Genomic DNA, 25,483 nt, shown 5'->3' with positions numbered 1-25,483 from the left:
TCTGATAACAACCTCAGAAGGTCTGTTCCATAGGGTCATCCTGGTGTCACTATCAACACACTTATAGATGGTAAAATTCAGTGAATTTTTACATATTCACATAGTAAAAATTATCATTAACTTCAAAACAAAAGAAACTCTATACCTACAAACAGTGATGACATTTAAGCACTGGAGTGATGTGCTCAATGTCTTGGTAAGTTCCCTTTGACCTAGTAGTCCTCAGTTTAACACGTTACCCCCCCCACCCCCTTGACATGATGTATAGTGCCATTTCAGGAACTAAGCATCATCGCTCTACATTTCTGAGGATGAAACCACAATCAGTCACTGATGACCAAAGAGGACACGTGGGTGGCCAAGAAAGAAACTTTATTGTTTTAAGTCACTAAGATTTGGGGATAATTTGCACAGAGAATAATGTAGCCTGATATGACTCATAACACATTACAAAAATCTGATGAGAAATTACTTAGGAAAGGAAAACTTAATTTTAGCTGTTCAGAATCTGTAATTCAGAAATGAATCTGAATGCTAACTGGCCTCCTTAAATAGAACAAGTTAAATAGGCCAATGTCAAGTCAGATGATCTCTAAAAGAAACAGAAGAAAGTGACTTCACTGAGATGACAAATGACAGGACCACTTTATCTACCATGTAGGCATTGTAGTAGAATCCCTTCATGAACTCAGCTCCACTGAGGAGAGCAGAGGAGGCACAATCACACCTCTTCTTTCTCTGTTTTTCTTTTTACAGTTTCTTTCTAGAATTCTATTTGCAATTTCTTTGGTCTCTATTATGAGGTCAGAGGATTAATTCTTTCCCTGATAGTCTCTTGCCTTTTAGCTACAGTATATCCTGCTGATACAGCAGATCCAAGTGTGGTTCCCAATTCTCCCAGTGGTTGGCTCACAACCATCTGTAATGTCAACTTCAGAATATCCACCACCTTCTTCTAGCCTTTACAGGCACTGTACTTGCACACACAGAGTCACAGTCAGAAACACACACACGCACACACACACACGTTAAAAAGTTCCAATGTCACAGAAAAAAAGGTTCATATTATCGTTCACTCAACATTTACTAACTAAATCATAAGTCATTTAAATTTATTTTAAGGTGAAATATTACTGAAAAAATTTAGAACAGAAAATGCAGTACCAATATTAGAAGAAGGCTTGAGAATTTTCTACTTGAATTTATTTCCAAAGCAGCAACTGGATTTTGTCTATTCCCTGAAAGATTCCTGAATTCTCTGCATTGTATACTTCTGCTATGTATATTAGTTTTGTTTTCTAATGTGTCACAACTTTACATAGGTTTTAAAATAAGCCTTCAGAATTTAGCTAATAATACTGTATTAAGATATTTCTTCTCTACAACATATTTTAATAAAGTGCTTACAATCTAGGAATATATACATTCTAAGCAAGCATTTGAAATTAGTTTTGGTATTTACTAACTTAAGTACTCAAGGACTTGATTTGAAGAATCCAGGAGACTGAAAGTCTGTTTCTCAAGAGAACTCTGATCCTCTACCAATGCGGAGATTTTGGAATTTCTATAATCCAAGAGTCCATGATCCTTGCCTGATGCCAATAATTCATTATCAGCCACACCAATAGTTGCATCTTCTACCAGAATATTTGCCTGGTATGCTCCAACTGGGATTTCAGGTAATCCGATGTAGTCGTGATCTGCTACCACTGAACCTTGCAAGAGATACAGACTGTCTGAAAGAGAGACATCAATGTTTCATCTTAGAATTGAAGGCAAACATCATTTCAAAGTTAAACACTGAGGAATGAAACTCAAAGCAATAAATATTAGTTACGAATATTAACTTCTAAAAAGTTCTCTTATTAAACTGGGCATGGTAGCACACATCTTTAATCCCAGCACTTGGGAGGCAGAGGCAGGCAGAACTCTCAGTTTGGGCTACACAGAGAAACTCTGTCTCATAAAAACAAAACAAAACAAAACAAAAAAAAACCCAAACCAAACCTCTTATCCATTAAACAAACACAAAGGTAAACAAAACTATGTGTGTGCACATAATTATACATTTATAAAAGAATGTAAAAAGAATCAAAGATGCTGAAACAATGCTTCCTATTTCCTTCAGTGGTCCTTGGTGGACATTATCTATATAGGACAAAAAGCAGGTGTGTGAAACAAAATCACAGAAGATACTGATATCCTTACTATGCATCTACAAAGCATCTCTGTGTGAATTAATAAGGATCTTTTAGCCAACTGAATTGCTAAACTCTTATATTTCTAATATCAGATACCCTCCTATTTGTATAGAATTCACAGTAATGCAATTATATCAATGAGTTATAATATAAAGCCACCAACTAGATGAATATAGAGTAGCCAAAATCAGATTCATGTGACAGGAATGTGTAGGGAGGCAAGCTCAAATGAAGCAGCAAAACTTTTATTAAAGTTCAATCTGATAGCAGAAACCACAGGAATGTTCAAGATCTACCTAATCTACATTCTACAGAGAACCTTTCCTTATCAGTATTTTGTTGTACTTTAGCAAACTTCATCATTAACTCCCTAGAAAACAGGTTTAAAATAACTTGTTAAATTAATAACAAAACAGCAGTCTCCTTCAATATAAAGAATACAATAAAAAAATTCTTCCAGTCTGATACTCTAATTCATTACAAAAAGAAACTCATCCGCCATAGCTGATTAATGTCATCCTGCATTCTCTTTCTGGATCTTTTCCCAAACATTAACAGATTCTCTTGAAAATTTTAATCCTTTATAGAAACCTCCAATCTAAGTGTAAGAAGACTACTTGTCCGTTTAGATCAGAGATCAGTGGGTATTATGTTTGGGAAAATGAACCCTCTCTAGTAAGTTCAAATGTTTAAAAACTTAAAATGTATAAACTTTAGTAGCTCTTAGGAATCCACACTATAAACAGCTGGCATAAAGGGGCTTGTGTGGGAGTTTCCGTAAACACTATGACCAGCAGAGAAATGATCCAAGAGAAGCAAGAAGGAAATCTGGTTCAGCACGACTTAGCCTGGCTGATTTAAACTTCTAGATTCTGACACCAGGCAGTTTATTGTAGCCATTCTTAAGCACAGCACATGTTTAGAAAGGAGTTTCCTGATAATTAACTCAATCCCATGTGTACAACAAAGCATAAGACATGTTTACATTGAAACTCTTTACAAAGTAGATATGGTTTCCTATATAAAGATGGGTACTATAGACTCAGAAACAATCCTTAAGATCAGGGTCTAGGGAGAATCACTGAGGTAAACAAAATAGCCTGTAGTAGTCAGGATTGGTCTGGCACTAAGACAAACTAGGTACCTAGGCTATTGCAAAGTGTGAGTGACATCTCTCAGAAAAATGAGTTTTATTGACTGATAGGCAATGCTCAAGATGTAAGGGGAAAAATGTCTGGGATAAAAAGACATAATAGTCAGGTGGATTAGGGGGAGGCCTGGTCCACCGATAGCAAAACATCACCAGGTAATACACCACACCCATTTCCAGCATTCTGGGTGGAATACAGGGAAACAACTCCTTCCTTTGAAGAGACAAGCCTGAGTGTTGAACTCTTCTGTCTTCCTTAGTGCTTATCTATGTGCACAAGGACTTCACACCCTGTTCAGGCTTGGGCTTGCACAGTCATTTAGTTTATTACTATGCAAAGTATGCTTGGGCCTAAGTGTGGAGAGGTTGTCCAACTCACACTTCACAAATTTTTATGAAAGAGTGTGTGGTGATCAGGCTGAAAATAAAGTTCAGAAGATAAAATTATTTATGGGGGAATTAAAAGTACACAGAATTGCAAGGGGCAAGAAAATGATGGGCTGTATGCTAGTGTGGGAGAATTGTACAAAAGGAACAAATCTGAAGGACAACTACAAATCATTCAATTAATGAGAACTGCTTTTGACTAAAAGCACCAGAAAATGGGAGAGGGGTCAATGAATTTGAAAGAAAGATTATTATTAGAAAAGTATTATGGCAGCTTGCTTATTAGCTTATGCTTAATACAAAGGCCAGATAGTTCATATGCCCAATTAAAAGGCTAGGTATGATAGAAAGTATTGTTGAATGTAGGATCAATGCCTATATGTTAAATGACATCATCACTGAAGGGAGACACCATAGCACCTAGGTATGCTAGATGAGGTCATTACTGATGGTGGATATCATAGTTCTAGGGTATGTTAGACAGGTCATCCATCACTGACAGCAGACACCACAGCACCTGAGGTATGTTAGACTAGGTAGAGCTAATGGCAAACACCATAGCACTTAGGGTATGTTAGATGAGGTCATTACTGATGGCGGACATCACAGCGCCTACAGTATGTTAGATGATGTCATCATTGACAGCAGACACCACAGCACCTAGTGGTATGGTAGACAAGGTCTTAGCTATTGGCAGACACCACAGCACCTAGGGTGTGGTAGACAAGGTCATAGTTGAAGGCAGACACATAACATTTGGGGAATTTCTAAGGAGTTATTCAGAGTTGATGAAGGAGGTTTTCTATAATTTTTTTCCATATAGATGAGTAGGTGAATTTATTGTAACTCCAGACAAACAGCCAACCCCACACTACTGTAGTTTGGCTTAATTTAGAAAAATATGCTCAGTAAATACGTGTCAGTGAGGAAAATGTGTCTATATGTAGAGCTCTTAGAAGTTGATATCTTGAATATGTGTTCAGGAACTTTATGTTTAAGCTTGTTTCCATTGCTTGCACTTAGAAAAAGAGAAATCTCATCAGCATCATCTATTATTGAAAGGGAACATTATATATATATATATACACACACACATATATATACATACATATATGTGTATATGCATGTATGTACATATGTATTTCCATGAATGATGGCTTTTAAAGTATCTTATTATAACAAAACTATGCAGAATATGGATCATATTATATAAGAATTACCGTGAAAATGCCAATGACAGTTTATATATTATAAAAAATAAAAACCTCATTCATCTATGAGGACCAAGTATATTTCAATTCTAACTATAGTCTAACTGGACCCATTTCAAATGTAATTCAATTTCAAAAAATATAAGCAAAAGACAGAGTCTTTGGGACCTCCCAAGTATGAAGATCCAGTATGTTGAAAATATTGTTAGATAAAAGAGACACCATTTTCATCTTTTTCTATCTAAGATGTGCTAGTAGAAAGTTTAAAACTACATGTCATAGATTTTGTGATATGGACAATACTGATGTGGGTCTACAATAATCCTGAGGAAAGGATGCAGAAAAGGATATGCTAACATTCTTACTTCCAAGGCAGAGACAAATATCATGTTAAAGGAGTTTTCTACCAAGTTACATTACACAAAATAGAACGTAGTAAGTAGTTTTCTTTTACCATTCTATTGACTCAGTTGTGATTATGATGAAAATACATTTAACAAAGATAATCATTTCAACTTTCAAGAGCCTCAATGTCTTCACGTTTTTTGTTTTTGAAATGTAGACTACTTCTTCTTCTTTTTTTTTTTTTTTTTTTTTGGTCTTCTTGAGACAGGTTTCTTTGTAGCTTTAGAGGCCATCCTGCAATTTGCTCAGTAGACCCAGGCTGGTCTCAAACTCAGAGATCTGCCTGTCTCTGCCTCCAGAGTACTGGGATTAAAGGTGTGTACTACCACTGCCTGGCCATCTTTTTTTTTTTAATTTATTTAAATTAGAAATAAGCTTGCTTCACATGTCAATCCCAGTTCCCTCTCCCTCCTCTCCTCCCTGCCACCCATCCAATCCCCACTTCCCTTCCTACAGAGGGTGAGGCCTTCATGGGGGATCTCCAAAGTCTGTTATATCATCCAGGGCAGGGCCTAGGCCCTCCCCCACGTGTCCAGGCTGAGAGAGCATCGCTCCATGTGGAATGGGCTCCCAAAGTTCATTTGGATGCCAGGGATAAATGCTGAACTAGTACCCGAGGCCCAAAAGATTGCCGAGGCCTCCTCACTGACACCCACATTCAGGAGGTCTGGTTCAGCCCCATGTTGGCCTCTTAGCCATCAGTCTGGGGTCCATGAGCCTCCCCCTTGTTCAGGTCAGCTGTTTCTGTGGGTTCCACCTGCTGCCTGGCCATCTTATGTGGTTTTTAAGGAATAAATCACTTAAGATTAGGAAATAGATATTTAAATTTTTAAGAAGGAACCTTCATTTAAAGATCACAAAATTTGAAAATTTTGGTTAATTAGGTTTCTCATTACATAGTTTTCTTAATCTTATGTGATTAGTCAAAAATTGTCTGATAATTTTCAAACTTTTATACTATATTGCCCTAATATATCCTTTCCATGATAAAACAACTATAATTTGATACTATATTATTATTGTTATAATATTAATAGTAGCTAGCAGTAATGAACTGGATGGCATCTGGGTCTGAAGAATACGAAGCTACAAGGAAACTACATTACCAATAATGCGGAGATTATGGGTGTAGTGTCATAAGGCACTATGACATTCTGACACGTTGATTATTGAGACGGTTAACTGTCATCAGCACAGTAATAGCCTCCCACGGTATATACCCATTAATCTCCGCAGCTAGTGAATACGTTGCTTTACATAGCACAAAGGAATTTGGGTAGTTACGAAATCAAAGTTGCCAATCATCTGATCTTGAAATCAGTGAGATTATTTGAAATTATTTGGGTGGGTCGAAGGAAGAAGGTCCTCAAGTGGAGAAGAGGGAGACAAGAGGAGTGTGAGAACAGAAGAGAAAAGACTGTAAGCCAAGGACTGCAGGAGGCATCAAGAACAGCAGCTCTCATGCTGTGGGTCGAAACCCCTTTGGGGGCTGAACAACACTTTCACAGGAGTCACATATCAGGTATCAGAGCATCAGATATTTGCACTAGAATTCATAGCAGTAGCAAAATTACAGTTATGAAGTAGCAATGAAAATAATTTTATGACTGGGGCCACTACAACATAAGGAACTGTATTAAAGGGTGGCAGCCTTACAAAGGTTGAGAATCACTGCTCTAGAAGCTAGAAAGAACAAGTAAATTTGTTCTCTTCTCTTAGATATTCTAGAAACTTGACTCTGCCAATGCCTTAATTTCAGCCCGATAACATCCAAGTAGATATTCTAAATATGTGTTGTTTGAAGTACTAAATCTGTTGCAAACTGTTAGGGCAGCAATATGAAACTCGCATAATGAAAATTATTTCATAAGTGTGTTCTTAATCATGAAGGAAAGAATGAGACTAAAACTTTAGTGAGGTAGACGCAAATGTATTATCAATAAAGCAAATAAGTTAAAAACAAGACTGTGTTGCATGGAACAGTAGGTCAACAACACAATTTTCCTTTTAAAAGAGATGATTACAAGGGGACACTAGTATATTTTTAAAAATTCTTATCAAAAAAAGGTACGTAAAAGTGCTCAGCATCAAGTTAGACCAAAAACCAAACAGGCCTGCTGGAAATAGCAACGACAAATATTGTTAACCTAGTACAGAATGTGTTAGCTCAGTGTTAGGTTCCAGATAAGCACAGACAGGAACTTGGCAATATAAGTCCACTTGTTTTAGACCGTGACTCTTTAGCACAGTCAAGAAATCAACAGTAGTAAAGAATAATATGACAGACAGAAACAGACACTTAAACTCCTTTTGGATATTGGATATTTAAATTCGTGTCAAATACAAATGTTTAGTGGTTAAAGAGACTGTTTTCATTAAATTCACTTCAAGGACCCCTCAAGGTCAGCTGGTGAGTGAAAAGTTTCTAGAAATATGCCCAATGCTGAGGAAAAGGATGGAATAAGCCACATTTATCTTGTATTTCTGCCAATGAAACACCACACACACACACACAGGATCAAATATTATTGAAGCACTAGTTTGTGCCATGGTTGATAAATCAATCCACTTATCAACTTCAAATGTCTATGCTCACACCACTACTAACACTGCGATTTTCTTACCCTGCTACATTGCTTCCGTTTAGACACTTGTGTTCTCAGCTTGCTTCTGAAAGACTAGGAAGGAAAATAATTGACTTCCTTTCTGAATGTCTTTGATAAGAGAAAACTGAAGAATGCCGAACAAGATCCTGCCTGGCACAGCACCATTTTACATGCAAATTTTGTGTGAATGAATGAATGAATACCAACCCATGAGAAGGAAACACATTCTGAATGCAAAGGAAATCTTGGCGGGACTAAAGAACTCAAACAATCCCTCTGTCCCTACTTAGCTAGTAGAAGGGAGAGTCTATAAACGGCTCTGAAGTGGGAAGACACACAAGAATGAATGTACTGTCCTCCTACAGGGAGGGTGAAGTTAACCATGTTTTCAGAGTGAGAACAGTCCGAGGTAAGGTTGGGACAAGAGCAACTGGTTCCATCACAAGAAAGAAGAGTGCCGAGAGCTCTTAAGAGAAGAGCTGGGGTGCAGACCAAAAGTGAGTAAGAACTACTGTACTGAGAGTCTCATAAGGCTTCGTATCACAACAAAGGAACAGCATGGGCTACGGCTTACTGCTTGTTACTTACTTGTATCTACTAAGTAACTGACCTTGCTCGATGGACTCTCTCACATAAGGCCTGAGGTGGGACATTTTGATAGGTCTTTTAAGTCTGGTCCCAGTATTGTCTCTCAGGACAGCACATCCGCTTTCTGTAATATAGTCTATGACACAAGGACCAACCCATTCAGACTGGAAACGACCATCTTTCCACCAGTTTTTCCTTTGTCTTAAAACTTCATGACCCACTTTTAAATGAAATGGATTTAACTGCTTTGGTTTCTTTTTAACAGTCTTGGCTTTGTTTGATTCTTCCGAATTGTCGTTCTCCATCTGTAAATGAAAAAAAATTATGACAGGAGTCAAATTTAAATGTAAAAACTGATAAGATTATGGCAGTATTTACTACTACTAAAATAAAGGACTGAATCCTAATTAGTCCTGCATTTAAAGTCAGCATCAATACTCTCTCCTTACATAGACAGTAAAATAAAGCAGAGCTGAGACCAGGCAGTGGTGGTACACACCTTTAATCCCAGCACTTGGGAGGCAGAGGCAGGCGGATCTCTATGAATTCAAGGTCAACCTGGTCTACAAAGCGAGTTCCAGGACAGACTCCAAAGCTACCCAGAAAAACCCTATCTCAAAACAAACAAACAAACAAAATAAAACAACAACAACAACAAAAAACCAAACAAAAATAACAAAAAGAAAAAAAAAGCAGAGCTAAGTGGTTCTGGGTACTTGCATTAGTTTCAAGTACTGCTAACAAGAATGCAGATTAGAAGCCAGGTCTACCCAATCCTCCCCAAGTCACAGCTTCCCCATCAGTCCCTTAGAAAGTCACAGCTTATAAGTAGACAATTGAGGGATGGGGAACATGTTCAGTGGCAAATGCCTGCCTGACACACACTCCTGAGGACCTGAGCTCAGATCCCCGTACCTACTGGACACTGTTACCCCAGCAATCGAGGGCAAGGGGTGAGCCTGGCAATCCAGGTGTACTCCAGTTTCAGTGAGGGACCATGGTTCAAAAACTAAGGTTGAGAGTGAGGAAGACAGTGGATGTCTATTACCAGCCCCCACACACATGTACATATGCACCTACATACATACATACATACTCTACATAAAACACATATACACAAAAACAGTAAACAAGCATATTACTTAACCAAAAATAAGCAGAACTTGATAGATAAAACCTTTTTACTTTTTCAGTTTTTTTTTGCTTAAGGGTGTATCATGCTCACATATGTGAACATGCCCACGTGCTGAGATTTTAAACATAATGCCTCCTTTGCAGAGCTTCACGGAGCTCTTCTAGGAGACAGAATTACCTGGGCGGCTGATGGTGTCTTGTTCTCCAACACTGCATCAGCCTCTCTAATGGCAGCTATGATTCTGGCAAACACGCTTGTATTTTCCCCACCCACGTCATGAGGACACTCTACCACACAAGGATTCCGGTTGAACATTTGGAAATACGGTGTGTTTTTACTCGGCTCTGAGTGAGTCACGTTGAAGGCAAAGGAAAGTGCTGGTAGATGCTCATCCCAGGTGTTGGGGTGGTCGGCGCAGTATCTGGAGAGAAAGGCTTTGATTGTGCCAGGTGTACTTTCAGATGGACTGACACTTCCGGAAGCATGAGAAATTACCATCTGTGTTGTACCAAACAACCTATACAGTTCTGTATTTATCTGAAAAATATGGAAAACAGAAAGTTCATATTTTTTCCTCTGGCTTAAAAAAAAGATTCAAGAAACCCATGTCTCATCTTCCATTGACTATAGGCATTCAGATAAAGTATGTCGGCATTTTGGGTAAAATTCTACTGACTGGGTCCTTACTAAGTGCTGGTCATCATGTTAAATGTGATTTTTGTCACTGCACGTCATGGTGACTTTATGATATATTATTAACTCCATTTTAAAGACAAAAGCTTAAGTTTTGGGAGTCTAAGCACCTAATATACGCACACAACAAGGAAATGGAAGGACAGAGTTCAAGACTAAACTTGTAGTCAAGTAACTTTTTAATTCAGTAGACTGTTTTGTTCAAGGAACCACTAGGTCACATGACACAGTCTCCTCTTATAAGCTAAGAAAAATGCTACCCCACAGCTGCCTAGGTGCATATACAAAGTAATGCTTGTAAAAAATCAAACACCCCTCAGCATGAGTAAGGAATCTGTAGGATTTAACTGCAACTACTCCTGCTGTTGTAATGATCATTTTGTGGTCAGGATTTCAAAGATTTCAGGATGAGTTTATTTTCCTACTTTGATGTTCTTGTATTTTCTGTTATTTTAATTAATTTACCCTCAGTTGACATTATCTTTGAAAGACTATTTTCTACAAATAACTGTCAGATTAGAAGGAAAAGGTAACACACACACACACACACACACTTCCCAAGTTCCCTAGAAAGTAGAAGTGGTCATGAGAGGCGTAGCAGAAAAAGAGGAGAGTTAAAATTTATGTGCAAACTCAGCCGGCCCTAGCGTTATTCTGCCCACTGTCCTCCCTTGTTAACTATATTAAAAATGTTATCACATGGCTCCACCAGCCACACTGGCAGCGCCGGACAGATGCTACACTCCAGGGACGGGAAGACAGAATCTGGGAGCTTGAGTTCCCACTGATGCTCACAGCTTTCCTTCCAACCTTACGCAGTTTATGCCTCGTTTACCTGACTACAGAGTAAGTTTCTATTCCATTTTGGTTTTAGGAAAGGGAGCAGGGTTCTCTGTTGCTTGCACCTGAACATGACCCCTCACCCACTCTTATGTGGAGACTATGCGATACTTAAGTCGTGTGACCACTCTATAACGAGTAGCTTGGTAAAATTTAGGTTTTGCCTTCATTAATTAATTAGCGGCTGAAATGAAAGAATGAGTGACGAATCTACTTCTATACGCTGTTTCCACTTTGTTCTCACTGCACTGCACTTATGTATGACTACTGAATGATGCAGTTATTACCAACCTGGAGCATAAATAAAGCACTTCAGTTTTATACCTATTATCACAGTTGCCTATACAAATATATAATATGTACATAGAAAACTATTCCTTACATTTTTAACATGACACAAATGTTATATAATTATCTCACTCTAGTTAATATCATTTTATTACATTTTTATTTTTGGTTGTTCTTTTCTTTATAATAATTTTTTATTTAACTTTTTACACATGTTATTCCCAGTTCCCTCTCACTCCCCTCCTCCCCGTGGCCCCCCAATCCTCCCAAGCCCCCACCCCACTCCATCTCCCCTCCACTCCCCAGGGAGGGTAAGGCCTCCCATGAGGAATTTTCAGAGTCTGTTATATGACCCTGGGCAGGGCCTAGGTCCTCCCCCATGTGTCCAGGCTGAGAAAGCATCCCTCCATGTGGAATGGGCTCCCAGAGTCCATCTGTATGCCAGGAATAAATACTCTCCAAGGTCCCACAGATTGCCGATGGCTCAGTTGTTAAAGGCTAAGCTCACAACCAAAAGTATTTTTGGTTGTTCTTAAGCTAGAAGTAAACAAATATTTGGTTCAATCATCTCAGTTTGAAGACATCAAAAGATAGATTTACAATGACTTCGTGGTAAAGCAATAATAAAAACCGTGCTCTCCTAATCGCTAGTTCAAGTCTAACAGTATATATTATATGCCTCCATATCTACAGCAACTTATATGAATGTATGAAATACCCATAAAAGTACAAAGAGCCATGTGCCAGCACTGAGAATGCTGCCTGCTCCCAAATGTGAGCACTCTGACCTACCTGTTCAATGAATTCATCTCTTTGGTCCATTACTATTTTCTGAGGAGGTCCATATAAGAAAAATACATTGATAATTGCTTTAGAAATTTCTGACGCTGAAACATCACATAAAGGCAAAATCATAACCCATTTTGTGAACAAATCAGTCACGATTATAGCATACACATGACTCCTGTCGCTTGCATGAAAGGGTCCCATCAGATCGACAGTCACTACACTCCACGGGCTTGTCACGGTGAGGAGGCGCTGCTCAGGTGCCACCAGCACTGTGCTCTTTACTCCTTGGCAATGCTGGCAAGCATACACCTACAGAGAGGTACAAGGGAAACACACAGGAGTGGGAAAGTGTCCACCGCCATCTGAAGCACTTTCACAATGCAGAATCCTAACTAGTCAACAGACACCATGTGTCTTAAAGGAAGTCGACTGGCTGAGAATAGCCCACTGAATGAAGTCTTTCAGTCAGAACGACAAGCAAACATCGGTCACTACACCTGTGTGGCCAGTAGGTCACACAGCTAGACCACAGGGATTCGTTATCAATCACTACCCCGAGAAAGGCAATCTCAGTGGGGTCTTCTTCTAATGGCACATAATTTGGGTTCACATTCAAATATATTTTAAGTCGACAGATTTAGAATAAGGTTTTTATTATTTTATTTTTAATAAACGATTCTACAGCTAGCTGTGCTCGCACATTTATGTAATCCTTGGATTTAGGGTGCTGAAGCCCAGAGGCTGCCATAGCGAGAGAGCCCGGGCAACACGGTAAATTCAAATCCAGCTGGGTTATTTAAGAACTCTATCAAAAAAAAAAAAAAAAAAAAAAAGAAAGAAAGAAAGAAGGAAGAACATAAAAAAAAAAATCTAATGGGCTACTGCAAAATATTCTATTTTCTATAGTTTTTAAGCCAGAACATGGCCATGCAATGAATTATATGTACAAATGACATTTCTTCCTACAATTTTTATTCCAAAGTTCTTTCATTCATCTATTTTGGTAATAATTGCTGACCTGTAACTATAATCAAACAATATCTGATGATGCCAGACACTTCCCTATGTCCTGGGGAAAATCCAGGTCTCATGAAGTTTTAAGGCAGTGTTTCTCAACCTGTAAGTCCTGACCCCTTGGGCAGGGGTCACATATCAGATTTCCTGCACATCAGATATTTATTTACATTATGATTCATAATAGTAGCACAGTTACAGGTATGAACTATAAATGAAATAATGTAAAAGGGTCGAAGCTTTAGAAAGGTTGAGAACCACTGGTAAGTGGTTTAAGAAGAGATCATTTGATGAATTTATAGATGGTGCTATTTTTAAAAACACTTTCAGATTTCACCTTGGAAATTATTTTCAAACCAAGTTCTAAAAAAATAATTAAAAACAAAAATAAAGACACAAGCCCTCATTATGATCAAAGTAATTCTTTTTTTTTTTTTTTTTTTCAGAGACAGGGTTTCTCTGTGGCTTTGGGGTTGTCCTGGAACTAGCTCTTGTAGGCCAGGCTGGTCTCGAACTCACAGAGATCTGCCTGCCTCTGCCTCCTGAGTGCTGGGATTAAAAGCATGCACCACCACCACCTGGCTCAAAGTAATTCTTTTTAATGATAATAGAGACATAGACAGAGTTTTAAGAAACAGAACAGCACTCCTGAAATGGGAGTGGCCTAGTGAGTTGGGAAATGTCTCATCTTAATTGTTCTTGATGATCATTCTCATTCAATGCATTCAACCAGCTATAAACACGTTTTAAAAATTGATATCTTTTCTCATATTATACCCACTGGCTATTCATTTCACTGAATGCTATAAAAGAATGCATTGAAACTTACAATTTGGGCTTAGGTTCCTGCCATTGAGATTTGACATTTTTCTATCTTCAGAATAGGCACAAAAGCTGAGAATCCACACGGGGATTGATTTATTATGAACATATTTATTTTGATCATATAAAAAGTCATTCATGATGGCACTAAGGATATAATAATTAGCAAAAGAATTTCAACCGCAATTGAATTTTGCCCGGAAAATGGAGCCCAATGTTCCAATTCTCAGTAATTTCCTATTAAACTATTGTATTTTCTTAGCTTAATTTATACTCTACTGATTTAAAAAATATAAAGAGAAATAAATTTTTCTTTAATTTAAATGTTTTCTTAGTACAATAACACATATTTACCCCATAGGTGACATGGACAGCACATTTTAAGCAATACTGACCTTTCATTTATTAGAAAGACAACAAAAAGATTTCTAAGCACACAAGTCATACCCACTGTTTGACATCATTGGTCACAGAGGTCCAGTAGTAACTGGACTCCACTAACGTGAGGGTTCTGGAGATGCCGTGATGAACTCCAGTGCCGTTTTCATGGCACTCCCTTAGGACTTTCTTCTTCTCCTCTTCTGAAACAACTACCAAACGACTTTGTTTTCTATCTTTTCCAACATAAAACAGCTTTTTTTCTGAAATGAATGACATAAAAAAACTGTAATTGTTCAAGCTCCATAGTATTTAGATCATTGTAGCCTTCTTTAATTTTATTTCTACAGAATATTCGCTTGCAATGCTATTGCCATGCACTCTGAAGACCCAGAAGGGTCCTTATCTGCTATAATTCCGTGGGGATCAGTGGAAATGGAGTAAACTTGTGATAACTGCGAATATGAAGTGACCTTTCAATGGGAGGACTTGAATTAGGGAAATACTTGTAGAAGCCATAAAAAACGGCTTAGGTTATAAAATGAAGTCTGTATAAGTGAAGAGCTTCTTTGGTGTTTTTAATTGTTGCTGCCTTTCAAGCTACACTATCCTATTCAGCAACTGCCACTCACTCCACGGCTACCGGCAGCGGCTAGGCTGCAAGAGCAGCTCTGCTCCCTCAGACGCCGACTCTATGAAAGCTACTAAGGAAACTTATTTAACCCTCTGTCCCACTAAAGAACTCAAGATTCAAAGGCTGAGGTGGAACCCTGCTTCCCAGAGAGGCTGAACAGCAAGCAGCTCACCTAGCGCACCTCCTCTGGTCTCCCAAGAAGTCCTCGTATGGTTTTTTCTCGCCCCTCCTTATAAACCCTTCTCCACCTGGTTCCTCCCTACAACTTCCTCTCAGCTAGCTGCTGACCCAGCCTCCTGACCGCAGGTGAACTTTATTTAATCAAACACATCTTTGCATCATTAAAAAATGTTCCAGAGCATAAACAAATGTGACACACTCTAAATTGATATTCTATGACACGTCTTGGTACAAAATGTTCTGAGAAACTCATTATAACTTTTTTGTGAGCCACCCCCTTCCTTTCCTTGTTTTGATTTGAGTAAAGGGGAGGGAGGGATGGCCCAGTGGCAGGAACACAGCTCTCAGTTCCCCTTTCCTTCCAGGGCACCTAAGCAGGGGAACAAGCAGGGAACAGGGAGAATCATTCTCTCTCCAGTTCATATGGGGTAGTTAAGCAGACTCCAGAATATACCATTAGGATGCCAAGGTGATTAATAAGCACAGAGGTATTCCCAATAGGCAACTGGAAAACTGAAACCCTATCTTATTCACTACTATATCCCAGGACCTAGAATGTGATTGCTACGTCACAGAGATTCAATAAACACTTTAACATGAATGAATGAATGAATGAATGCACTTCGACCTTAGTGTAAGGGGTCTGTCTATTGTTAAGAATAGGAGTTACTGACAAGAATCTGTATAGGGAGCCATGAACAGGCATTTATTTATGTCTTTAGAATTTATGACTTTATATTATGAGCTGACTTGGAGAAAGGCTAATGCTGTATCTCTAGACAAAACTGCCATTAATAGCACTAACATCTACTTATTTATCTGTTGACTGTGCCTTTGAATATCTCATGCTCAGTTTCCTTTCTCCATTGAAGGGAGGTGGGCAGAAAAGCTGTCATAAGCTTCCATAATTCCCCTACCGCTTCTCAAATATTTATGTACTGATGGAGTGTCAGGCAAGACAACAATCCTAACCCTGAGAATGATTAGTGGTGCAGAGTGTGGGGAGGGCAGGTGTGTGGTAAAGTCAGCTATGAACAGTGAGATTCTTCCAGTCCTTTATTTAGTAAGCAAACCAGTTAACTGTTAACATTCTCCCACTAAGCATCAAACGACTTCCTCAACTCTGGGCACCAGTGTCTGCAGGGAATCATGTAAGAACCAGTAGGTGGCAAAAACAAGAGAAATGAATTTGTGTAATTTTCATGGTTATTTGTTTTGAGTTATGAATTGGTCATCTTCTTTTCGTTTTCATGCTTAATTATATGTGTGTGTGTGTGTGTGTGTGTGTGTGTGTGTGTGTGACTATGTGCACTTGTAAGTGCTGAGACGCACCGAGACCTTAGGCCCAGATTCCCCTGCAGCTGCAGTTAGAGGTGGCTGTGAGCTGCCCACGGGCGGGCGCTGGAAACTGAACTTGATCTGCACGTGCTTTTCGCCACTGAGCCACCTCTCCAGCCGCCAGTGGGTCTTTTTTTCATGCTTACCAGCCTTCAGTTAGCTTGACTGAGATTTCTATGTTACCTTAGAGTATGCCCTTCAATTTGGCTGGTAACTGCTTAGCAATCACCAAACACTAGACAATTACCCAGGATCTGCAATCGCACATGGGAAATGATCTACCATTTCAGATTTACACCTTAACTCTACCTTTGAAGACAAATTTCTTCGCTGCTCGTCTTATGCCGCTTCTCTCACTTGACAGTGTAGTTGGGTGGTACTCGCCTGTCCGTTTATAATACGCAATCTGTTTCAGGTGAAGGTCGCCATTCTTCCCGCTGCGGACCATCGTGAACTAGGGAAGAGTATTTCGAGACATTGCTTAAACGGCAGACTAATTCCATTGCTATTTCAGTCCAGGCTTCTGTCACATTTCTGCTGATGCATGAATTGAGCACTCCCAGAATATTATCTGCGAGGGAGATAACTGCAGTACAGAACAGGGACAGAGTAAAACTAAAACATCTGAATGCTACTTTTCAGATCCATCCTGACAAATTATCTTGCCTCCTTTTATGTGAGATACCAAATGCTGAAAACTTTTGGAAAAAGAGGAAGAAGAAGGAAATGAGTCAGTGTACTTCAGAAGTTTGACTGGAATCTCTTGTCGGCATCCAAAGAAATGTTATTCACAAAGGTTGATTTTGTAATGTAGTCTTTAAGGAGCGAAACATAATCACACATTACTTTAAATGCATGCACACTCAAGATTATTGCAAAGTAAAAACAAAATTTTACTCAAATCACATTTGATGTCTTTCATAAATGATAGATGATAGTCATTTAGTAACCAGATTCCACATGCTCTGGACTGTATATAAACCTAGATTTCTTTTAACGAAAGTGACGAAAACCAAAACAACGCCCTTTTCCATTACGGACTATCATTAATAAGGGGACCTTTTTAAAGTAAAAGAAAAACCATTTTTTCTCCATATCTTCAGTGGCAAGAATAAGTATTGCAGTTATCCAGTTAGTGATCAACTCATCCATCCAGACTAATTTTTGGTCTTTCTTTCCTAGTTGTCAAGCTCTAGGAGACTGACCCTGTGCTGCCATGTTTGTTGTTTTCCAATAGGCAACGACATAAGGCAACAGCAAGGAGAGTCCGAATGCAGAAGAGGTCAGGGTATCTAGTTCTGAGCTCATTAGGAGAAGCTGAGCTTTCTAGAATCCTGCCCAGAGTTCCCCACCCCCATCCTTTCCTTCACTGCAAGTCAATCTCCTTCTCCCTGGAAACTTGAGTCACAGGGCAGCCATTTTGCTCTGTGCGGCTAATCCTCAGGTTTCTTTCTCTCCACAGCTCTGAAAATAGGAGCCATAGGAGCGTCACTACAGTTCTTTCAAGAATCCTGAGAATGGATTTCCTGCTTCTGCTGGAATTCTGATGCCAATTTCAAAATTCTAAGGATGATATGGATGTTTACTACTCTAACTTAAGTATCTAGGGACTGTGATACTAATCTTGGTTGTCAACTTGACACACCAGGGCAGAGGGAGCCTCAACTGAGAAACTGTCTCCAGCAGACTGGAGGCCACTATGACATAAAGATTCCGTAATGCTAAGACAGTCCCATCAGCACCTGAAAATAGGTTAATTCGGCTATAAAATAGTATCACTAAACAGTGAGTTTTAATTCACCTTTTTGGAGAGAGGGTTTTGATGAAGCTCAGGTTTGCCCTGGAACTTGTCATCCTTCTAGCCCTAAGTCCTAGAAACAGAGGCACACATTGCCGACCCTTGCACGAGCCACTTTCAGCTAGAGATACTAGTCATTTTATAGTAGATGGCCGCACGTCAAAACAAATGACAAATGTAGTGCTCAAGGTTTCTAAGTCAGCTGTAAAAGAATGAACCACAACTGGCATGTAGCTCAGTAGGATAGTCCTTGACTAGGATGTAAAAGGCCCTGGTTTTAAACCTGAGTCCCACACATACACACGGTGTATTCATACATGGACAGATGGATAGACAGACAGATGAGACACACACACACATTCTCTCTCTCTGTGTCTCTGTCTCTTCTCCCACCCCCTCCCCCAGTATCTGGCACATGCCAGACAATAAACTGGAAATACAATAATGGCAATCCCCCTGAAGTTTACATTATAGTGGGGTTAGAGATTATTTTGATAGCTAAGCTCAAACTGAATTATTCATAGTAGTTAGGAAATGGAAAGGATTCAAGTGCCCAGTGACAGACAAATAAAAAAATGACATGTACACACTTAACTATTATTATGCCTTTAAAAAAGATGTAATTATAACACTTGCAAGAATATGGATGAATCTTGAGGACGGTATGCTAAGTGGAATTTAAAAGAAGACAGATATTGTCAAATTCATAGAAACAGATATTAGAATGGTGGTTTCCAGGAAATAAGGCTACGAGTGGCAGATAGATAAATTCAGTTCCACAGCTCCTTTTCTGACTCAGAAATATGCTTGGCAGAGCCAGTAATAGGTGGGGCCAGGACACGGGGGCTTTCCCTCGGAGCGCTGCTATATGGAGGGACAGAGCTCCTTCTCTAAAGTCTGGGGGCAAGGCGCTGGGGGAGCTTAGCTTTAGATCCCGAAAACTCACTCGTCCTACTGTACAAAGCCACAGCTAACAGTGCCAAGGCCGCTGTGTGCTCAGTCTGTGATGATCTTGAGATGCATCAAGGCCAGATTAGCTTCCTGCTGACTTTGTCCCCTTGTGTGACAGCTTTCCACTGACACTGTCCCATTTCTCCCCTAAAACCTGTATATCAAACACTGTGCTTCTTAATAACCTTGCTTGGCGGAAACCAGCATCTTATGCAGGAGCACCTGACCCTGGTTTCCTATCTTCCTTACCTCCTTATGCTCTAGTCCTTCCGCCCTGTCACTGACGAACAAACAGTGGTCCAGGTCAATAGGACCAACTTTACCACAATCCAAAAAACAAGTTGTTTCATTTTATGTTTTAAATAGCTTACCAAGTAGTAGGTTTCCTTACATGTTTCTCATTCATACTAAGTTTCTGTTGATCCTACCTCTCGGCTAGTTCTCCCAAATCTCTCTATTCCTCTTGTTCCAGGTCTCGCCGTTCTTTCCACGTGTGTTCACTGCTCTCGTCACCATCCCTTAAACCCCCTCCCCCCAGCTCATGGACCCCTTTCCACTTTCCTGGCCTCTATACATAATCCTCCCTATATTAACACAGTGTCTTAAAATGAGAAGCTAACAAGGAAAGGTGAAAAGGCTCCAACATGGGAGAACACGTAATATTTGTCGGCCTGAACTAACTGAAGACTATATTTTCAAGTGACATTTCTTTTGTTTTGTTTTGGAAAATTTTGTAGCTTCATGTCTCTTAGGGCTGAACAAAATTCCATGGTATGTACACGTGGTAGTTTGAAGGCAAATGGCTCCCAAAATTATTGACACTATCAGGAGGTGTGGCCTTGCTGGACGAAGCCTGTCACTGTGGAGGCAGGCCTTGAGGCCTCATCTAAGCCTGAGCCACGCCCAGTTTCTCAGACCTGATCAGGTCTTGTTGCCTGCATGACAAGACTTAAGAACCCTCATGTCCCTCTCCAGTGCCATGTCAGCCTGCAGGTTTCCCGGTACCACCACAATGACCCTGGAGTCAACCTCTGAGCTGGGCACGTACTACCACAATTGAATGTTTTCCTTTATGGAGAGCTGCTGTGGTCATGGTGTCTCCTCACAGAAGTAGAAACCTGAGGCAGTATGTTCTACACATTCAGTACCTACACATTCAGGACATCTGCACTGATTCAGTTTCCTTACTATTATGAACAGAACAGCAGTAAGCACAGACACGCAAATAGCTCTTCGAAAAGATACAGGGACCCTTGGTTGCACCCACAACTTATACAGCCAGGTCATATGGAAGTTCTAGTTCTAGTTTTGTGAGAAGCCCTGAGGCTTATTTCCATAGTGGCTGTACTGGTTTACACCGCCACTAAAACTGAAGAAGAGTTCCCTTTTCTCACATCCTGGACCCGCTTTTGTTGTCACTTGATTTCTTGATGGTGGCCACTCTTACTGGCCAGAGATGGAATTTCAAATTTGTTTTAATTTGCAATTACCTGGTGGCAAGATATGTGAGACAGTAAAAAAAAAAGCTTTGTTTATTTGTATTTCTCTGAGAATTTTCTGCTCCATCCATACATAACCCACTGCATGATTTATTTATTTTTGAATTTTGATTTCTTTGTGTTACTAGGTAGTAATCCTTTAGGAGGGGTGTATACCTTGGAATTATTTCCCTCACTCAACAGTTCCCTTTGCTGGACAGAAGCTTTTCCATTTTGTGAGGTGCTGTGTTCATTACTTTTGTCACTGTCGCTACAAAACACCTGGCAAGGGCACCTGACTTACTGTGGTTCACAGGTGGGAAGCAGTGACCATGACAGAGAAGTCAGTCAGCACAGGGAGTGAGGCCTGGGCACACTGCACTCTCCTAGCTGAGTACTAGGAGCTTTAGGGCTCAGGATGCCATTGCACTAGGTCTTTCCGCCTCCATTAATGTCACCCAGTTATTTCCCCAGAGGCATTCTGAGACATTTGTCCACCAGGCAACTCTAGGTAGCCTGTCAAGTGGACAATGTCAACTATCCCAGTGTCATTTCCAATTACTTGCTTTATTTCCCCTGTAACTGAAGTCCTACTCAGTTACTATGGGTATCTTGATGTGTTTTCCCTACTTTTCCAGATAGCAGTTTCAGAGTTTTAGGTCTGATGTTAAAGTCTTCAGGACACTTGGAGTTGACTTTATGTGAGATAAGAGATAAGGATCTAGGTTTCATTCTTCTGTGGGGGAGATTTCCAGTTTTTCAGGCCCCATTTGCTAAGGAGGCTGTCATTACTACAACAAGAAATTTTGGCATCTCTGCCAAAAATCCCTTGGCTATATCCACATATGTTCAGATCTGGAACTTTAATTTTGTGCCAGTACCATGCCAGCTTTGTTACTACGGTGACGGAACCAGAAGTCAGATAGGGTGACCCCTTCAGCCCTTCTTCATTTTTGCTACTTTGAGGGCTTTTGTATTTCAAATGAGCTTTGGCTTTTTAAAGTACTTCTGTGAAGAACAGCACTGGGTTGCATTGCTGTTGGTAAAACAGTCATTTCATAACACAGATTCTTGTAACTCAATGGCGTAGCATAGCATGGGATTCTTCTAGGGTTTTGTTTTGCTTTTTAGACAGAGTCTCACTGTGTTACCATGCATGGTCTAGAACTCTCTATGTAGACCAGGCTAGCCTTGAACTCACAGAAATCTACCTGCCTCTGCCTCTCAAGTACTGGGATTAAAGGTACAACCACACCAGGCCTTATTTTAAGGTTTGTATTACAGAGCCCTCTCACCAAGTTGTTAAAGTTTATACCAAAGCTGTATTGCTGGGATTTAGACGACTGTGAATGGAAACCTTTCCCCTCTCTTCCTCAGCACGTCTCTTTATCATACAGGAAGGCTACAGATCTTTGTACGTTAACTTTTTATCCTGTCACTTGCTCAAAGTGTTTTAACCAACCTACGAGTTTTCTGATGGAAGTCGTGAGGGTCTTTTATGTATAGAATATATAGAATCGTTATATTTGTAAATAAGGATACCTTGACCTCTTCCTTTCCTATTTGTATCCCTTTTATTTGCTGTGCTTTGCTTATTTTACAGCTCAAGAAAATAAGGAGGTAAATAAATAAAAAGAGATTTGGCTTTCATGAAGGGTATAATCCAAAAAGGTAGTTCTAACAAAAGGGCTACTGCAGGCCATTGGAAACAGAGGAACGAAAACTTACATGACTGAAGGCATAATATTCTTTAGAAGGTAGGGACAACATTTAACATAAAGAAGACAAGAGTGAAAATTAGAGAATTTCTTAACAGTCCAATTCCCTCAAATTGATCTACAGATTCAATGCAATCCCAATTTGAGGAGAATTGGCAAGTTGATGCAGTTATCTAGTTTTTTTCCCCCTCTGGAAGGGAGTGACTTAGTGTTTTATATTTTAGAAGATGATTTTTTATAGACGTTTCAGAAAGAAGTCCTTTACTTCCATTTTCCTTACTTTGTTCTTTTTTATTTTTAGTTTTTGAAGGGTATCTGTAGCCAGAGCTGTCCTAGAACTCTCTAGATAGATGGTGCTGGCTGCAGACTCACGGTGACCACCCTGCCTCAGCCTCCCGGCTGTTTATAATTTATAATGATTTACATTACTATTTAATGCAGTTCATCAACTGCTGCTTCTGAAGATACAGATGAAAAGGAAAAACAGTAACTGCATAAAATGGAAAAAAATCACACATATGAAGAATACTTTAGGACTTTTAAAAATAACGTTTTCAAGAATTTAGGAGTTAGAAAAGGCATTGGAGATGGCTCATGACAACTTTCACTGTTGCAAGATGATCAGGCTATTTGATTAAGTTTGTTTCTACACAACGCTTCCTGTACAACGTTAAATAAAACAAATGCTTTTACTGAGACTTATTGCTTAACTTCAATCATTTTATCCTGTGTACCTGTGTACTCTTTGAGTAAGGATTTGTTTCCCCATACCACACCTACGAACCACGAAGATATCGTTAAAACCAATGGGAGGTTACAGTTAAGTCTGTATTAAAAACATACAACGTGTAATGTCTTAATAAACACAGTAATTCGAGATTAGAATTCTGACTCCTGAATTATTCTAGTTTGACCTCTGAAAACGGAACCAGCACAGTTTATGTATTAACTGGGCCAAGGCAGGGAAGAGACTGGGGAGGCGATGCTCCCGCACATTCTGCAATCTGTCTCACTTAACGGGCATACAATTTGTTTAACAAGAAAACGCCTTCAACTTCCATCTGCCGCACAGGATAAATTCGTGAGCCTCCTGAAAACTCTCCTGCGGGGTTCGAAACGTCCATGCAGGAGTTTTCAGCGAGATGCTAAAAGGTGCATACATATTTTTCTCCCCCCACCCCATTCAAAGCTACGTGTGCAGACTGGCCCCTGAGCTCACTCCTTTCTTTCCCTAGGTGGAGGCTTGCACACTGAACGAGGACGATGCAGAGCGAGCCGGCCCCGGCGTGCAGACGCGAGTGCAGGCGTGCACCGGGCGCCGCCAGCGAGGGAGCGCTCCGCAAGCATCGGACTGCTCGTTCGCTGGCTGCCGAGGGCAAGGTTCAGCTAACCCCTTGCAGAAGCAAAGAAAGGACCGCTGACGCCTCAGTCCCACCGGGTCGCCAACTCCCGGAGCTTCCGACCGGGCTGCCAAAAGCTCAGGGCCCTCCCGCCCCAACGGCGCCTGCGCGAAACCTCCACCTAGCCAAACCCTTCCTTTAGGGCGGTCGGAGGGGTCCGTTTGAAAGTTACTGTCAGGCTACGCCTCACTTGAAAAAAAAAAAGAAAAAAGAAAAAGGAAAAAAAAAAGTCCGACACGACACACTAGAACGACCACTCACCCCAGTGGTCCTAAATGCAAACGGCAAGGCTTTAACTCTCCTCTCGCGACTTATCTGGTGCTGCCGGAAGCGGAACTACCGGGGGTGGGGCTTAGATCGGGAAGGGGCGGGGCGCGTGTGTCTGTGTGGGTGTGTGCGTGTGTGTATGTGTGTGTGTGTGTGTGTGTGCTGTGGAACCGGAAAGCTCAGGCCGATCGTTGGTCCGGCGGAAGCTGTCCCGGCCGGTGCAGTTTCCGTGTGAGCCCGGCGGAGGAAGGCGGGGGAAGAGGCGTGTCGGGGCCGCCTGCCGTGGAGCGGTGCCAGCCGCGCCTCTGGGGCCGGAGAGGGAAGGTCCGGTCCACGCCTCCGAGAGCCGCCTCGGCCCCGACGCCTACCTCACCCTCACCCTCCGCCCCGCAGTCAAAGGAGGGAGGGAAGGGAACCGAGACCTGGACGGGCTGGAGCGTCCGCGGCAGGTGAGGAGGACCGGGAGCCGGGCGGAGGAGCCGAGCGGGACCCGGCGGCCCGGGGCTGGGACTGCTTGGTCTCGGTGCCCCCCGCTCTGCGGACCCTAAGGCGTGCTCTTCTCGCCAGGGGCACGGGCAGGGGGCGGATGGCAGCGCGGTCCTGGAGGGGCAGTGATGGGGACAGCTCGAGGCTCCCTCCCGGGCTCGATGCCTCTTCTTCCCCTTCCCGCGTCGCTTCCCCTTTGAGAAAAACGCCTGGGCATCGCGGCTCAGCTGGGAGGCGGCTGCCCGGGCTCCTGTTCCTCGGAAGCTCCTTCCCCTGGGGTGGGCAGCCTTGTGTGGTGGCTTCGGCCGCGGGGAGAGGTGGCCCTTTCATCCCTCAGTCTCCATCACTCACCACCCCCTGCCCCTGCTTTCCACACCCACTTCCAAGGGAACAAAAGCTTCGCACGGCGCGTTGAGACGAGGTTGCAGGTCAACGCCGCGCCCGCACCTAAGCGATTAGACGGCCTGGCCTCCTCCCCCGTGTAGGTAGTGACCTTTGCTTCTCATCCTCGAGGTTCTGGACGACTTCGTGAGAGTTCCCGTTCTTGGAGTTTCGCGGTAAGAGTTGTCTTGTGTCGGCCGTTTTGAAGACTGAGCTGTGGAAGTAGGAAGCGTGGCTGACTCCGGCATTAGCTACCTTCCTAGCCTACCCTGGGGCAGGATTTTGTTTCGATGTTGCAGTTAAAAAAAAAAAAAACTGAACCATGTGGTTTTAGGTATGATGATA

General features: G+C 41.1%; 2 protein-coding genes across 19 annotated transcripts in view; one reads left to right on the top strand and one right to left on the bottom strand.

Annotated features, from left to right (window-relative positions):
- Window positions 1–355: 355 nt before the first annotated feature.
- Gin1 (gypsy retrotransposon integrase 1) lies at window positions 356–24,363 on the bottom strand. 3 transcript variants are annotated; one of them, XM_005077179.4, is made up of 7 exons: window positions 24,266–24,363; window positions 16,969–17,113; window positions 14,577–14,770; window positions 12,297–12,602; window positions 9,861–10,220; window positions 8,571–8,853; window positions 356–1,736 (listed from the first exon to the last, which is right to left on the bottom strand). In XM_005077179.4, exons 2-7 carry the CDS (start codon window positions 17,105–17,107, stop codon window positions 1,462–1,464), a joined length of 1,557 nt encoding a protein of 518 aa, XP_005077236.1. In that variant the 5' UTR covers window positions 17,108–17,113; window positions 24,266–24,363; the 3' UTR covers window positions 356–1,461. The 3 variants fall into 3 exon arrangements, with proteins under 3 accessions (XP_005077236.1, XP_021086917.1, XP_021086916.1); XM_021231258.2 differs by lacking the exons at window positions 16,969–17,113; window positions 24,266–24,363 and adding an exon at window positions 15,314–15,375; XM_021231257.2 differs by lacking the exons at window positions 16,969–17,113; window positions 24,266–24,363 and adding an exon at window positions 15,314–15,375 and having other exon boundaries at window positions 14,581–14,770.
- A 228-nt stretch (window positions 24,364–24,591) lies between these two features.
- Ppip5k2 (diphosphoinositol pentakisphosphate kinase 2) overlaps window positions 24,592–25,483 on the top strand; it is a 61,962-nt gene continuing 61,070 nt past the window's right edge. For 14 of the 16 annotated variants that reach the window (XR_005879785.1, XM_040752963.1, XM_040752959.1 and 11 more), the window contains exon 1: window positions 25,182–25,314. The gene's annotated coding sequence lies outside the window, so the exon portion shown is untranslated. Of the gene's footprint in view, window positions 24,721–25,181; window positions 25,315–25,483 lie in introns of those variants that run through there. The other 2 variants (XM_040752950.1, XM_040752951.1) reach the window with 2 other exon arrangements.

The sequence above is a fragment of the Mesocricetus auratus genome, unplaced genomic scaffold, assembly GCF_017639785.1.
Source record: "Mesocricetus auratus isolate SY011 unplaced genomic scaffold, BCM_Maur_2.0 Super-Scaffold_100010, whole genome shotgun sequence".
NCBI lineage: Eukaryota > Metazoa > Chordata > Mammalia > Rodentia > Cricetidae > Mesocricetus > Mesocricetus auratus.
Note: the sequence above shows the minus strand (reverse complement) of the source record. Positions and strands in the feature narration are given on the sequence as shown.